Source organism: Squalius cephalus (genome assembly GCF_949319135.1).
Source record: "Squalius cephalus genome assembly, chromosome: 2".
Taxonomy (NCBI): Eukaryota; Metazoa; Chordata; class Actinopteri; order Cypriniformes; family Leuciscidae; genus Squalius; species Squalius cephalus.
Genome location: NC_137123.1, coordinates 2,791,889 through 2,809,388, shown reverse-complemented (window position 1 = coordinate 2,809,388; position 17,500 = coordinate 2,791,889). Strand labels below are relative to the sequence as shown.

Sequence of the window (17,500 nt, the reverse complement as noted above, 5' to 3'; positions counted from 1 at the left end):
CTCACACACACTCACTGTAAACTCACTCAGACTCACACACACTCACTGTAAACTCACTCAGACTCACTCAGACTCACACACACTCGCTATAAACTCACTCAGACTCGCTGTAAACACACTCTAACTCACTGTAAACTCACTCAGACTCACACACACTCGCTGTAAACTCACTCACACACTGTAAACTCACTCAGTCTCGCACACACTCACTGTAAACACACTCTAACTCGCTGTAAACTCACTCAGACTCACTCACTCGCTGTAAACTCACTCAGACTTACACACACTCACTGTAAACTCACTCAGACTCACACACACTCGCTGTAAACTCACTCAGACTCACTCACTCGCTATAAACTCACACACACTCGCTATAAACTCACACACACGCTGTAAACTCACTCACACTCACTGTAAACTCACTCAGACTCTCACTCGCTATAAACTCACACACACTCACTGTAAACTCACTCAGACTCACTCACTCGCTATAAACTCACACACACTCACTGTAAACTCACTCAGACTCACTCACTCGCTATAAACTCACACACACTCGCTATAAACTCACTCAGACTCACTCACTCGCTATAAACTCACACACACTCGCTATAAACTCACACACACGCTGTAAACTCACTCACACTCACTGTAAACTCACTCAGACTCTCACTCGCTATAAACTCACACACACTCACTGTAAACTCACTCAGACTCACTCACTCGCTATAAACTCACACACACTCGCTGTAAACTCACTCAGACTCGCTGTAAACTCACTCAGACTCACTCACTCGCTATAAACTCACACACACTCGCTGTAAACTCACACACAGTGAGTCTGAGTGAGTTTATAGCGAGTGTGTGTGAGTTTATAGCGAGTGAGTGAGTCTGAGTGAGTTTACAGTGAGTGTGTGTGAGTTTATAGCGAGTGAGTGAGTCTGAGTGAGTTTACAGTGAGTGTGTGTGAGTTTATAGCGAGTGATGATGTCTTTCTTAAGGATTTTAGTGACTTTTTGTCCTCTATAATTAAGTTGGAATCTGTCTTAATCCTTGGGGACTTTAACCTTCATGTTGATGACAGCTCATCTTGCCCCGCAATGGAATTTTTAACATTGACTGAAACTTTTCATTTCAAGCAGCATGTTTCTGAGCCTACTCACCAAAAAGGCCATATTTTAGACTTAGTTTTCACACTTGGCCTAGATATATTAAACGTATCTGTAAATGATGTGTATATGAGTGATCATAGTATTGTTCTGTTTGATCTTCACTTCAGTTCTGACCCAAAGCCTTTAGCAGTTAGGTCTCAGAGACGTGTTATCACTGCAAATACTGCAGATACATTTTCTGATTTGTTTGATTCTACTCTAGTTATGGACTGCCTTGATGTGGATGATTTCGTTCACTGTTTAAACAATCACTGTGTAAAAATTCTGGATCAGGTGGCCCCAGTTAAATCAAACTTGTCTGCTCAGAAAAAAACGTGGCCTTGGATTAATGAAGAGATTTTAAATCTTAAGAGACTGTGTCGAAAGACTGAACGCCTGTGGAAATCCACTAGCCTTGAGGTGCACAGGCTTTATCTCAGGGATCTTGTGTTGTCCTATAATGTGACGGTTGAAAAAGCCAGATCTGACTATATCCGTCAACTAGTAACATTAAATAAAAAAAATCCTAAAGTGCTGTTTGACACGATTAATACACTTGTTTGTCCTGCTGCCCCAGTTATCCCTGTTTTTTGTGAAGCTGACAGCAACGCCTTTTTGGGATTTTTCACCAACAAAATCAAAATGATTAAAGATAAAATCCCGTCCCATTCGTGGGGTACCGCTGATGTCTTTGAACCAGTCTCCAGCATGTGGTCCACTTTTAGGACTGTGACGATTGCTGATATTTCTGAATTGGTGACCAGGATGAAGCCATCTTCCTGTTCATTGGACGTCATTCCGTTTAGGCTTTTCCAAAAGGTGTTTGAGGAAATTGGCCCTTGTGTAACCAAAATGGTTAACCTCTCGCTGTCTACTGGTGTTTTTCCAGATGCTTTTAAGCATGCTATAGTGGAGCCACTTCTAAAAAAGGCAGGTTTGGACCCGTCGGATTTTAAAAGTTTTAGGCCTATTTCTAAGCTCCCGCTTTTATCCAAGATCATTGAGAAGGTAGTCTGCGAATAGTTGACATTTTTCCTGGACAAAAGTAACATCCATGAGCCATTTCAGTCCGGATTTCGTAAACAACACTCTACCGAAACGGCTTTACTGAAAGTGTCAAATGACATTATGATGTCTGCTGATTCTGGAAAACACACTGTTCTAGTTCTTTTGGATCTGTCCTCAGCCTTTGACACTGTCGACCACCAGGTTTTGCTGAAAAGATTGAGGGATCAAGTAGGGCTGTCAGGGTCAGTTCTACAGTGGTTCTCCTCATATTTATCGGGGCGTAGCTTCAGTGTTACAGTTAACCAAATAAGGTCTGAGTCTGCGGATTTGCTTTGTGGAGTGCCTCAAGGCTCTGTTCTGGGCCCTGTTTTATTTTTGTTGTATTTGATCCCTTTGGGAAAGATCATACAAAGGTTCAGTGATGTTTCTTTTCACCTATTTGCTGATGATATCCAGCTTTACTGCTGCTTTAAGCCATCAGAGATCTGGAAGTTAAACTCCTTGCTCCTTTGTCTTGTGGAAATTAAAAAATGGCTAAGTGATAACTCTCTGCAGCTTAATGCAGACAAAACAGAAACACTGGTTATTGCCCCTGAGGATGAAATCCCTGGAATTAAACAATGCTTGGGTGATTTAGGCCAGTCTGCTAAGTCAAGTCTTAGAAATTTGGGAGTTATCCTGGACAAAGACATGTCATTAGTGCAGCACTGCAAGCAGCTGACGAGAAACTGCTTCTTTCAATTAAGGAAAATCTCAAAACTTAGAAATATGGTTTCACGAAATGATTTGGAGCTTATCATTCATGCCTTTGTGTCTTCGCGTTTAGACTATTGTAATAGTTTATTTTCATGCCTAAACCAGAAGGAGCTCTCTCGACTGCAATTAGTACAAAACTCTGCAGCTAGAATTCTGACACGTACTAATAGGAGGTCTCATATATCCCCTATCCTAAAAGAACTTCATTGGCTACCAGTGTCTTATAGGATAAATTTAAAAATTTTGGTTTTAGTTTTCAGAGCTTTGCATGGTCAGGCACCCTCTTATATTAGTGACCTGATTCAGCGCTACACCCCTGTGCGTGCTCTGAGGTCTGTGGATCAGAATCTGCTGATGGTTCCGCGCACTCGCTATCGTACGAGAGGTGACAGATCTTTTCAGGCTGTTGCTTCTAGGTTGTGGAATGACCTCCCACCTTCTATGCGCTCTATTGACTCTGTTGATGCCTTCAAATGCAGACTAAAGACTCATCTATTTGTTCAGGCTTTTAATTAGCTGCTTGTGGGTTGATATGATCATGTTCTGTCTATGCTTTTATTGTGTGTATTTTATGATATAAATGTTTTTGTTGTGAAGCACTTTGTGGCCTTATACCTGTGAAAGGTGCTATATAAATAAAACTTACTTACTTACTTACTTACTACTTACACACTCGCTGTAAACTCACTCAGACTCACTCACTCGCTATAAACTCACACACACTCGCTATAAACTCACACACACTCACTGTAAACTCACTCAGACTCACTCACTCGCTATAAACTCACACACACTCACTGTAAACTCACTCAGACTCACTCACTCGCTATAAACTCACACACACTCGCTGTAAACTCACTCAGACTCACTGTAAACTCACACACACTCGCTGTAAACTCACTCAGACTCACTCACTCGCTATAAACTCACACACACTCACTGTAAACTCACTCAGACTCACTCACTCGCTATAAACTCACACACACTCACTGTAAACTCACTCAGACTCACTCACTCGCTATAAACTCACACACACTCGCTGTAAACTCACTCAGACTCGCTGTAAACTCACACACACTCGCTGTAAACTCACTCAGACTCACTCACTCGCTATAAACTCACACACACTCACTGTAAACTCACTCAGACTCACTCACTCGCTATAAACTCACACACACTCACTGTAAACTCACTCAGACTCACTCACTCGCTATAAACTCACACACACTCGCTATAAACTCACTCAGACTCACTCACTCGCTATAAACTCACACACACTCGCTGTAAACTCACTCAGACTCGCTGTAAACTCACACACACTCACTGTAAACTCACTCAAACTCACTCACTCGCTATAAACTCACACACACTCGCTGTAAACTCACTCAGACTCGCTGTAAACTCACACACACTCACTGTAAACTCACTCAAACTCACTCACTCGCTATAAACTCACACACACTCGCTATAAACTCACTCAGACTCACTCACTCGCTATAAACTCACACACACTCGCTGTAAACTCACTCAGACTCACTCACTCGCTATAAACTCACACACACTCACTATAAACTCACTCAGACTCACTCACTCGCTATAAACTCACACACACTCGCTATAAACTCACTCAGACTCACTGTAAACTCACACACACTCGCTGTAAACTCACTCAGACTCACTCACTCGCTATAAACTCACACACACTCGCTGTAAACTCACTCAGACTCGCTGTAAACTCACACACACTCGCTGTAAACTCACTCAGACTCACTCACTCGCTATAAACTCACACACACTCACTGTAAACTCACTCAGACTCACTCACTCGCTATAAACTCACACACACTCACTGTAAACTCACTCAGACTCACTCACTCGCTATAAACTCACACACACTCGCTATAAACTCACTCAGACTCACTCACTCGCTATAAACTCACACACACTCGCTGTAAACTCACTCAGACTCGCTGTAAACTCACACACACTCACTGTAAACTCACTCAAACTCACTCACTCGCTATAAACTCACTCAGACTCACTCACTCGCTATAAACTCACACACACTCGCTGTAAACTCACTCAGACACACACACTCACTGTAAACTCACTCAGACTCACACACACTCGCTGTAAACTCGCTCAGACTCACTCAGACCCACTGTAAACTCACTCAGACTTACACACCCTCGCTGTAAACTCACTCAGACTCACACACACTAACTGTAAACTCACTCAGACTCACTGTAAACTCACTCAGACTCACACACACTCACTGTAAACTCACTCAGACTCACACACACTCGCTGTAAACTCGCTCAGACTCACTCAGACCCACTGTAAACTCACTCAGACTCACACACACTCACTGTAAACTCACTCAGACTCACACACACTCGCTGTAAACTCACTCAGACTCACACACACTCACTGTAAACTCACTCAGACTCACACACACTCGCTGTAAACTCGCTCAGACTCACTCAGACCCACTGTAAACTCACTCAGACTCACACACACTCGCTGTAAACTCACTCAGACTCACACACACTAACTGTAAACTCACTCAGACTCACTCAGACTCACTGTCAACTCACTCAGACTTGCACACACTCGCTGTCAACTCACTCAGACTCACTGTCGACTCACTGTCAACTCACTCAGACTCACTGTCAACTCACTCAGACTTGCACACACTCGCTGTAAACACACTCTAACTCACTGTAAACACACTCAGACTCACTGTAAACTCACTCAGACTCACACACACTCGCTGTCAACTCACTCAGACTTGCACACACTCGCTGTAAACACACTCTAACTCACTGTAAACACACTCAGACTCACTGTAAACTCACTCAGACTCACACACACTCGCTGTAAACTCACTCACACTCACAAACACACACACACTCACCCTCGCCCTCATTCAGGGACTTCATGAAGGGCTTCAGGCTCTTTTCGAAGGTCACGGCGCTGTCGGTGTGATTACGCCTCAGCGCTCGCCACGTATTCTCCAACCTGACCACCTGAAGGACAACATTTATATTAATAACAACACATTTACAGGCATCATGTCTGCTGAATACAGTACTTGTTTCTCACTCATTTTGGGCACTGATTCCTAAAATAGTGCCTGCTCTAGCATGTCACTTTCTCATTAAATATGATGTGGATTTCATAGCATTTTTGCTTTTGACAACCATTTGTAAGGTGAAGACATCTTGAGTTAAGCAAAAACATCATCTTGAGAGATTTCTCTGAAAACGAGCAGTATAATATGAACTGGACACCTGCGGCAGCTCGAGCGCCTTCATGACAGCGGAGAAGGCGTACAGGTCTCGCGTGGTGTTTCGCAGCTCCTGTGCCAGCGTGATGATCCTGCTCAGCACCGTCGCTCGCTGAACCAGCGTCCCAGTACAGCCCAGCAGATCCACCGCCACACCCAGAGCCAGAGAGTGGTGCCTGATGGGAACACAGTGGGTGATGACATCAGCACGCATCACCAGTGTCCGGGAACGCGTTACAAGTAACTTGAGTTATGTAATCAGATTAGTTTCTCGAGCAACTAGTAAAGTAACGCGTTACTTTTAAAATTTGCAACAAAATGTCTGAGTTACTTTTTCAAATAATAAAGTACTTTAAAATAATAATACTTTCCCCAACACTGAGAAACACCACAGCACAGCGGCGGCCACGACACACACACACATACACACACACACACACACACACACACCTCTCCAGCAGGTCCCGTCGGAGCTGGCCTCCGTGTGGCAGTGTGATGAGCTCCAGTCCACTGTCAACTCCCATGATGCTCTTCTGCTCCGGTGTCACACCTGTGACGCGCGCCACCTGAGCCATATTTAAAAAAAAGTGTGTCCCATCAACCAGGTCACTTCAATATTATTTATAAATGATGCTTTATTTAGTTTGGCGATAATAACCCAGTGTGCGTGCGTGTGTGTGTGTGCGCGTGTGTGTGTGTACCTGGCAGTTGATGCTGAGCATGTGCAGTGCGGTGGTTCTGGCGTCGGTGTGTGTGAGCAGCTCTTTGACCCTCATCAGGACGCTCTGGTCCAGCGGGCGGTTGTTCTCGGGCAGCAGAAGCGAGCGAAACTCCTCCAGACGAAAGCAGGAGCTGGTCTCCGTCTGCGGCCGCTGGAAACACCAGTCGCGCTCGTCCTCGTCTCCGTGTGTGTGTGTGAGTGGCTGCTCCTCCAGCTTCTGCTCCTCCAGCTTCTGCGCCTCCAGGAACCCGAAGCTAGTCTCTGTGAGGCGCGCGCGACTCGTCCACTTCTCCTGAGCGCGGAGCCGCGCCGCGTGACCTTTCGGCAACATGGTGACCGGGACCTGCGAGGTCAAAGGTCAGTTCATTACTGTCATACATTGAATCTAATGTTATTTTAAAAACATTGAGATTAACACGAAACTCAAGTTGGAATTTCTGTAATCTGATGGTAATCTCAGTTGGACCCCATTGACTTTCATTAAACGGACAAAAACACTGAAACGTTTTTCAAAATGGCTTCGTTTGTGTTCCAAAGACCTGCGAGGTCAAAGGTCAGTTCATTAGTGTCATACATGGAGTCTAATGTTATCGTAAAAACATTGAGATTAACACGAAACTCAAGTTGGAATTTCTGTAATCTGATGGTAATCTCAGTTGGACCCCATTGACTTCCATTATACGGACAAAAACACTGAAACGATTTTCCACAGAAGAAAGGAAGTCATCCATATTTGGAATGACACAAATAAATGATGACGATAATTTATTGGGTGAACTATCACTTTATGAGGTCTCTGTGATGTCAACTAAATTTATTCATTTAAATTATGAAAAACTTTTTTTGCAAACAGGCAGATTTTGGTCTTTGTAATACTGGAGCCTCTGAAGTGACATAGTGATGGGGAAAAATGTAATATTTCAATACTTGTTGCATCCAAAAAACTTTTGCGTGTAACAAAGAAACTTTGCGTTCTCTCTTAAAAAAAAAAAAAGACTATAACCAGTAGATGGCGGCAGAGGAGCACTTATTGTCTAATTAGCCATTTCCACTCCTTAATATATGGAAAACTAAGTGACACGGTGATGGGAAAAAAATGTAATATTTCAATACTTGTTGCCTCCTAAAAACTTTGCATTCCTTCACAAAACTTTTCCCCAAGAAACTTTGCAAAAATATGAGCAAAGTGAGCGAACGCAAAGTTTCTAAGGATAATGCAATACTTTTGCGAGAGAAACGTAGTTTTTCCTCTCGTCTCATATGTTTTCTATCCTAAAACTAAAAGTTAAAAGATGTAGAAAAACTAAAATGTTGTGGTAAACAAACACTTTTATCAACAAAAAAGACTATAACCAGTAGATGGCGGCAGAGGAGCACTTATTGTCTAATTAGCCATTTCCATTCCCTAATATTTGGAAAAAAAGTAGGAAATCACAAAGTCGGACATTTTTGTCTTTGTAATACTGTCTGGAGCCCCTTTAGTGATACAGTGATGGGAAAAAATGTCATATTTCAATACTTGTTGAAACCTAAAAATTTGGCAAAAATATAAAGTTTATTAGGATAATGCAATACTTTCTCTTGTGAGAGAAACATCATTTTTCCTCTCGTCTGATATATTTCCTATCCTCACTGATATAATTATGCCAGGAGTGTGTTGATTTATCAGTCCTGCGCTCATGACCTCTGACCTGTGGCACCAGCTCTCCGTAGAGGTCGGCGGGGTCGGAGTCGCTCTGGGCCGGGGGGAACACGATGGAGATGCGCAGGGGTTTGGGAGGTGCTCGGGAGTGGAGCTGTCCATCAGAGCCCACCAGAGGAGACCCACCGAGACTCGACTGACAGGAAGTGGCTGGGCCGAGGACAGGCTCACTTCCTGTGCGGAACACCGGGGACACGGGGGCGGGGCCAGAGTCATGTGACGCGCTGCTCTGAGGAACACCTGAGGAACATGGACAAATCAATCAGTGTAGAAATCAGATCCCAGATCAGTTTTTAAGTATGTTCATCGTGTGTGTGTGTGTGTGTGTGTGTGTGTGTGTGTGTGTGTGTGTACCTGTGCGGAGGTTGCTGTCAGATTGTGCAGACTGTAGAAATGGTCTCCCCACTGTCTCCAGATTAGCAGGCTGACTGCCGCTCCTAACACTCACACACAAACAATACACCGTTAACTATACGCACAGTGTGCTAGACAGGTATAGTGTCTGATTCTGACACGGCTCCTCTTTTACTGCAACATTCTGCAAATCTGTCTGCCGGAAATTTTAGTCAATTAAGTTTTAAATATGGATATTTTTCTTAAACGAATGCATGGCTTCACTTCAGGAGGCCTTTATTAACCCCCAGAGCCTGTGGAGCACTGTATTGATGGATTGATACACTTTTATGATGGATAGATGCACTTTGATTGACACCTAGGATGGCTTGAGGGTGAGTAAATCATAGGCTAATTTTCATTTTTGGGTGAACTATCCCTTTAAGGCTTTACAGTACTTCTTTTGCTTTATTTTTGATGCTGTTAAAGTATGAAGTTAGTTACCTATTTCTGTTTTAAAATGAGTAAAAGCAAACATTTACATGTGTGGATAAACAATTTTAAAGTAAATTTTTATATGAATTTAGCATCATTATCATAGAAAAATTAAACATCTTTGAGTTGCATTTCAATGTTTGTATCTTTTAAAAATAAATAAATGCCAAATCACACCAAATAAATTTGCATAAATACAATCAAAATATAAATGGACAATGCTCTTGTTAATGATATGATAAATGCTCTTGTTTCCCTCCTTGCAAAAATCATAATTCAACTCAATGTCTGTCCAAAACCTTACAATCTCCTGTTTTGAATGACTGTTCTGAATGTTGGTATCCAGATGTTTTTTTTTGTGTTTTTTTTTTTTTTTATCACCGTGTGTGTGTGTGTGTGTGTGCGTGTGCGTGAGCGAGCGTGTGTGTACCTGAGCAGGTTGTTGCTGTTGACCTGTAGCATGTCTCTCTGAGAGGAACTCAGGCTCCGCCTCTTGCTCTGACCTCGTGACAGATGGGCGGAGCTTGATGACCTCGCCGCCTGCCGCTCGCTGATGATGCGTAGAGGCAGAGTGCGCGTGATTGGCTGAAAGATGATGGCACCGGTGGAATTCGAGATGGGACGCCGTCCGCCGACGTGAAACCGAATTAACGCTGGTATGTTATCGAACTGATCGTTCTCAAACTGAAACAGCTCTCTGGTGTAACCCTACACACACACACACACATGTCAGACTCAGTCTCTGAACGCTCGTTCACACGGCGGATGCTGAGACTGACACTGTACCTGTTTGGGTCGCAGAACCACACGTATGATTTTGAAGTGCATGGGCTGATTTTTCCACATGCAGCTCAGGACGTATTCACCGGGACTGGAGCTGGAGTCGCGCACCAGAAACTCTCCGTCTCTAGAGAACAGCTTCTCCGCAGCCTACACACACACAAACACACTTATTAAACAAATACATGCACTGATGTCAACATATAGTGAGGTTTGGCTGGACTGCGTGCCAGTAATTTACAGTACAACATTGCACAATATCAACAAACTTGGTTTATTTATGCAGATTGTATTGTGAACAGAGAAAAAATGGTTTAAATCTATGGTAAATACATAATTAAATTATTAAAAAATAATTAAGACTAACAAATACATTTATAAAATAATTAGTTATTTAAAATTATATAAAATTTTGGTTTAAAATTTATCGCCCAATATATCGGTTATATGCTTCCAAATATAAAGAATTATCGGTATCGGCCATCATTTTCATATCGGTGCATCCCTAGAAAAAGAGCTTTGTGGACAAACATTCCTCCTGTTGTTTTCCACGTACAGCAGGTTTGGTATTACATGAGAGCGAGTGGTTTTGGGTAAAGGCTGGTATCGCGCACACACACACACACACACACACACACACACACACACCTCGCGCGGCAGCTGTCCATGATACCAGGCGTGGCCCCTCAGGTCTTCAGTGCTGAGTTTCAGCTCCTCCTCCAGCTCTTTCTTCAGAGAGTCCATGTCCTTCAGCCCTGAGAACACCTGCAGGAACATCACAATAACAGTGAAGCACTGAACAACCAGTCTGTGTGGCGAGACCTGTGCAACACGCTCACCTGACTGATGAAGGCCGACACACTCTTCCTCCTGCTGCAAAACAGAACACAACAGAGTAAAAAATGTATTTTCATTTGTAATATTTACATTTTTTACATTCATGCATTTTTATACAACCTTTTTATCCACTTTACTGGAATCTGGTCAAGTTCATTCAGTCACAATATTTCTGACTTGAATAAAATCTTTTTTAGTCTAGTCTACAGGCAAAACCCTTGTTTTTTCATGCACTGGTCTTTTTTGAGGTGTATTTTTCTTCCCTAACATGTCCTTCGTTCAGAATAATGGAAATAAAACATCCGAAAAACACATTTTAGTGTTTTTTTTTTTTATTGCATTTTATCTATTTGCGTCTGTAGATTTCAATTACAATACATATCTTTGAAGAGTTTGATCTCCACTTCAACATCACTTACATACACCAAAATTTACAGTTTTATTCCCATCTATATTCTAAAGGTTTTTACCAAGGGGTTTGTTCATATATCATTCGCCTGATATATATTTAACACTTTATTCCTGAAAACATGATGAAAATTCGTTTTTTTCTGTCTGATGACAGTATTTTCTGAATTATGGAGTGATAAAGAGAGAAACCCAAAATCCCCTCAGTAAAAACATTTAGCTCTACTATGTCAACAAAATCAAACAAGAATTTTTAACCTGGCTTTATCCAATGTTCAGATTAATGTGCTGGAAAAGTATGCAAATTAGTGCATATTTGATTAGATGATTGATGAATGCCTCGTTTGCATAATTAAACAACATTTCAGAACTTGTAATACAAAATTTGTCTTATTATTCTGTATTTAATCAACTTGAGAAAGTATCGTGATATCTACTAGTTAAGATTTTAGCTCAAAACATCACAGAACACCCAATGCTGACGTCTGTACCGCATAAAAACACATGTACAGACATACATTTTAGGACATGCACTCACAATGCTCTGTATCCGTCCACCACACCCTCCTGCTGATTTGACTACGATAAACTCTTCTTAGTGTTTGATAACTTCACCGTTACAGTAAAGACCTCTGAGAACAGCAAGGTAAAGCACTGCAGATCACTGACATGGAGAGACGTGTTTTTAAATAACATGTTAATGGCGTTTCCTTCCCATCTCACGGCCAAACCCGCTGCATTGTGTCCTCTGGACATCAGGGAATGTCCTGGGATCAGTTGCCATGGAAACGGATGTTATGGGCTCAAGGTCAGTGCAGTCAAACTCCCAAAAAACAAAACTAAAACTAAAGCTATAAACTCGTGTTAATGCACTTTTTTGTGTTATTTCCCAGTACAAATATCTAAACAATTGTGAAATGAAGATAAATTTACTTCTGATATTAAGTCTTGCTTTCTGAGTTCATTCTTAAAACAATGAAAACAAATACTGTATCTGCCAGTTGTGTCAGGAAAATAATCTTGTTTTCCCTTTAAATGAAGTTTTTCTGAGCACATTGGCAGATATTTGTTCTCGTTTTCAGCATAAACTCGCTTCATTTTGATCAGTTTTTCACAACACAACACTTTATCTCAAATCATTTAGCTTCTCCAGTAAACATATCTTTATTTAAGAATGTTTAGATATTTAATGATTAGAAAATAAGACATTTTCGCAGTGCTACTTTCTATGCCCTAATGACAGCAACAAATATAAATAAAATGTCACTAATAAAAGTACTACAATGTATTACCATGTTTTTTTGGAAATACTCTAATGTTGTTTTGATAACCATAAATACTGTTGCATATGAATATGATTCCCCTGCTTGAATCATTCAGTACTATATCAAAATACATATATAACAATAATATATTAAAGTATACATTAAGTTATTAAAGTTTAGCCTATAAAGTATCATCTATGTGAAATCTCATGTTTTCCAAAGTCAAACTTGAGTTCACATCAAACCCACGCCAGAACATCTGGTTTCGATGACAACTTACTTTAATAAAGTATTTAAAAATCGAGCTGAGAGCAACAAATTCTGTTTTACATGTATATATCAAAGGTCTATATCTATCAGCTCTGCCCTTCCCATCGCAAACACCAGGATAATCATTAACAGTCTGTGCGGGAACACCAGCTGAAACTTACCTGGAAAACAAAAACTATTCCTATTGTGGAGTTTCTCATGGAGAGAGAGATCATGATCTGAGAGTTCTTCTTCTTCTTCTTCTTCGTCTTCTTCTTCTTCTCCTCCAGTAAATCCCTCACTCACAGCTGACGAGTTCACACACGCTCCGCTCCTCCCGCGCGCGCGCGCTATCTCTCGCGCATTCCTCGCATTCCGCGCGCACTCACCTGTGTGACGGCGCCCGAGGCCCTTAAAACCCGCAACCCGTCCGACATGCTCGATCCCCGGGGGCAGAGAGAGTGAAACCTGTGTAAGCTTGATCCGACGACGCCCCGTTTCGCTGAGTTTAACCAGAGACGCGCGCGTTATTGCGCAAGACGCCGCGTTCACAAGCACACGGTGTGCGCGCTCACGGGAAAGATTCCACAGTGTGAGCCGTGACATGTTGCGAAGGAGAACACATCCTGACACTTGTGTTGTAAGTGTACTTTCATAGATGAGACCGGGGCATGTTGTCACACATTTTACTGCAGTATTTCTCAATGTGTGAGTGTATAATCCAGCTTATTATAAATCCAGCTGTTCATTGTTTGTTCATGTTAGTTCACAGTGCATTAACTAATGTTAACAAATACAACCTTTGATTTTAATAATGTAAATGTTGTAATTAACATTAACTAAGATTAATAAATGCTGTAGAAGTATTGTTCATTCTTAGTTCATGTCAACTAAGGTAGTTAACTAATGTTAACTAATGAATCGTAAAGTGTTATCAGTTTTTTTTAATATGTAAGAATTTTCAGCAAAATGTAAACAAAACAATTCACTGACAATTCAGCATAAAAGCCTTTCTTCAACATTTAGGAGTACACAGACCCAAGATAATAGACATAAACCACAAAACTCATGTTTGAAGAGAGAAAAAACACTTCTGGCTTACACTTGCTAAACATTTTCACTGAGGTAAAAGTTTTTTCAATAAGCGTGACAGATACTGATCATTTCTTTAAAAGATTTTATATTTTGATTTGACTATTTGTGAGTAGTTTGACTAATATGTTAGTTAATTAAAGCTAAATTACTTCCATTTGAGACCCTGGACCACAAAACCAGTCACATGGGTCAATTTTTGGAAATTGAGATTTATACATAATCTGAAAGCTGAATAAATAAGCTTTGCATTGATGCTTATAATATGACAATATTGGGCCGAGTTATTGAAAATCTGGAATCTGAGAGTGCAAAAAAATCTAAATATTGAGAAAAATATCTAAATCTAAATATCTAAAAATATTGTGCTGCATTCACTCACAAAAAAATAAATGTTTTGTGTATTTACGGTAGGAAATTTACAAAATATCTTCATGGAACATGATCTTTACTTAATATCCTAATGATTTTCGGCATAAAAGAAAAATGGATAATTTTGACCCATACAGTGTATTGCTGGCTATTGCCACAGATATACCCGTGCGACTCGAGACTGGAGACGTGATCCAGGGTCACATTTGGCGCTTGCTTAGTGTTAAATAAATAATGTGTGTTGATGAAGGTGTGTTGATTACCTGAGCTTGAGTTTGCTGGAGGGGGCGTGGTCTTCAGGGCGGAGCTGGAGGCAGGAGGCGGAGACTCGGTTGTCACGGCGACGCAGTCTCGGCACGATGCTGTGCCGGAAGAAGTCCGTGGATCTGACCAGATCAATCGGTGACGCCAGAGTGTTTTTCCGGCTCATGGTGCCGGTGGAGATGTTCTCTGCGGAGAAGCACCATATCTACCATTACAGCAACACACATGTGCTCTGAACGCTTGCAGATGTTTGTTCTTGGTGATGTGAACGTTAAAGGAACATTACATTGTATCGTTGTTCGAACATTACTGGAATGTTACGTTTGAATGTTCTCTGAACGTTCTAAAACAAGGAGGAACATTTAAAAAACGTTAGATTAACGTCCAACTAAATGAACGATGTATGAATAATGTTTTTGTACCAACGTTTTAAGAACATTATTAAAGACCAAATAACTTTGAACGAAAATTGTATTAACATTACTAGAGGAACGTTTGTCTGAGAATAACAGGGATTTTACTGATCTGTGTGTGTGTGTGTGTGTGTGTGTGTGTGTGTGTGTGTGTGTGTGTGTGTTTGTTGTGTGTGTGTGTGTGTGTGTGTGTGTGTGTGTGTGTGTGTGTGTGTGTGTGTGTGTGTTCACCTTTCTCAGGCTGTTGTGTCTGTAGTTGCATTAGGATGGTTGTTCTGTGTTCTGGATCTTCGACTCCCATCAGTCTGAGATCATCCTCTGTTACAGATAGGAGACCCTGCACACACACACACACACACACACACACCATTTCACTGTTTCATTGTTGTTTGGCGATCTGCTCTGTGACAAATGATTTTAAAAGTACAAATATCCCACATAGTCTCTTACTAAATAACTCTGCATGTGTAATAATGAAACCAGATGCAGTGTGAAATCTGTGATATGAATATGAGTGTGTGTTCGAGTACCTCGAGGCCGTAGTACTGCTTCTCCAGAGCGCTGGTGTACTGAGGGAGTCCGATCTGTCTCAGCCAGCGCGCGATCGAGCGGTTGTCCATCTCTACACAGCACAGGCCACAACACAAACAGGCTTCTGTAACTCATTATTGACATAAAAGTCATATTCATTAAATAACTCATTTATATTTATGAGATGACAGTCATAATTATTAGATGATAGTAAAAGTCATATTTATGAGATGACAAAAAAAATCATAAGAGATGACATAAAAAGTTTTAATTATGAGATAACAAAGTCATTTATGAGATCACAAAAAAAGTCATATTTAGGAGATAACATAAAAAGTCAAATTTAGGACATGACAAAAAGGTCATAATTACATTGAAAATAATGTTTATGGGATGACATAAAAGATCATTTTTGAGATGACAAAAAACATTTATAAGATAACATCAAAAGTCCTATTTATGAGATGACAAACAAGTTAAAATTGTGAGATAACATAAACATTTATTTATGTGATACCAAAAATTCATTTATGAGATGTAGCCTAATCTAAGTATCTCAGTAATCTCACGTATATATGTCATAATTTTGATCTTTGTATCTCTTAATTATGACTTAACATGTCATAATTATGAGTTGGTATGTCGTAATATCAACTTTTTATTTTATAATTTCGACTTTTTAAATAATTATTATGACTTAGTATTAGCATATCATAATTTTAACTTTTTCATGTAATAATTTTGACTTTATACATTAGATTAAATAATAGCATAACTCTTGTGTTTCATTACAGATCCTTCAGATCAGTATTTTGGTTTCTGGGCTCTTTAAATAATAAAAGAATAAAAAGAGTTTATGAGTTTAAAGACAAACTTTTGAAAACTTCTGGGGTTTTCAAATTCATGTCAGTCCGTCTAGTGCAGCAAAATGTACTTTTAGCAGAATTAAATTAAAATGAATTCTTACCCGTGCGGCAAAACTCCTCTTCTGCTCTTATTTTCTCTTATTCGTTCTTCAGTTGTCTCTCTGTCTTTATGGTTTACTCATTAATTGTCTTAATCTCAGTTTGTTGTATTCGAAACTCTCTCTCTCTCTCTCTCTCTCTCTCTCTCTCTCTCTCTCTCTCTCTCTCTCTCTCTCTCTCTCTCTCTCTCTCTCTCTCTCTGGAGGAACCCGAGGCGCTGTGTTCTGATTGGCTGCTGCAGCAGCGTCCTCTCTCTCAGCCAATCACAGTGCAGGAATCTCCGTGTGAAGTTTAAAGCTTCGGGTTGCACAGGTTGAGACACATTCAGTGATTCTCAGATTAATATCAGATTGTCTCTCTCAGGCCGATGGTTTCATGAGAAATTAGCATTTCTGTAACTGGTCGAACGTGATTCTAGTCATTCCAAGCTAGTGGTTTGATTCATACCTAATAAAATAAACCTGAATGACTGTAAATCTCTTGGATTGAATCCGTAAGGTGCGTGCTTATAATTAAGTGGGGATCTTTTAGTCGTGATTCAAATCTTTATCGTGCAAAAAAACTAAAAAAAAAAAAAAAAAAAACTACTCAGAAATCAAATGCAACATTGTGTTCAGTCAGTGCCCCAATCACATGATTACACCAGCAGATGGCGACAAGTTAGACATTCACACACCACATGTAGCACCTGGAACGGATCAAATGAGGCCCAGAATGATGTTTATACCACAGTCTATGGTTTCTACACCTTATTTAGCAACGCGAATGTTATTTGCTGTGAATAGACTTCTGATTCGCGATCCGCTATAGAAGAAAGTGCATTAAACGATCAAAATATTTACAAAGCAGTGTGTTTATGGTTAAAATAA

At 40.7% G+C, this 17,500-nt stretch overlaps 1 protein-coding gene across 4 annotated transcripts in view; it reads right to left on the bottom strand.

Annotated features, from left to right (window-relative positions):
• sh2d3a (SH2 domain containing 3A) overlaps positions 1-16,795 on the bottom strand; it is a 22,999-nt gene extending 6,204 nt beyond the window's left edge. For 3 of the 4 annotated variants that reach the window (XM_079864344.1, XM_079864343.1, XM_079864345.1), the window contains exons 1-11: positions 13,177-13,525; positions 11,075-11,108; positions 10,884-11,000; positions 10,242-10,385; positions 9,886-10,163; positions 8,982-9,064; positions 8,617-8,867; positions 6,906-7,268; positions 6,655-6,770; positions 6,209-6,380; positions 5,833-5,944 (exon numbers count right to left, since the gene is read on the bottom strand). In XM_079864344.1, the coding sequence (XP_079720470.1) occupies positions 5,833-5,944; positions 6,209-6,380; positions 6,655-6,770; positions 6,906-7,268; positions 8,617-8,867; positions 8,982-9,064; positions 9,886-10,163; positions 10,242-10,385; positions 10,884-10,979 (1,615 nt within the window). In that variant the 5' untranslated portion in view covers positions 10,980-11,000; positions 11,075-11,108; positions 13,177-13,525. Of the gene's footprint in view, positions 1-5,832; positions 5,945-6,208; positions 6,381-6,654; positions 6,771-6,905; positions 7,269-8,616; positions 8,868-8,981; positions 9,065-9,885; positions 10,164-10,241; positions 10,386-10,883; positions 11,001-11,074; positions 11,109-13,176; positions 13,526-14,721; positions 14,909-15,366; positions 15,473-15,665; positions 15,791-16,633 lie in introns of those variants that run through there. The other variant, XM_079864342.1, reaches the window with a different exon arrangement.
• Between the last annotated feature and the right edge of the window lie 705 nt (positions 16,796-17,500).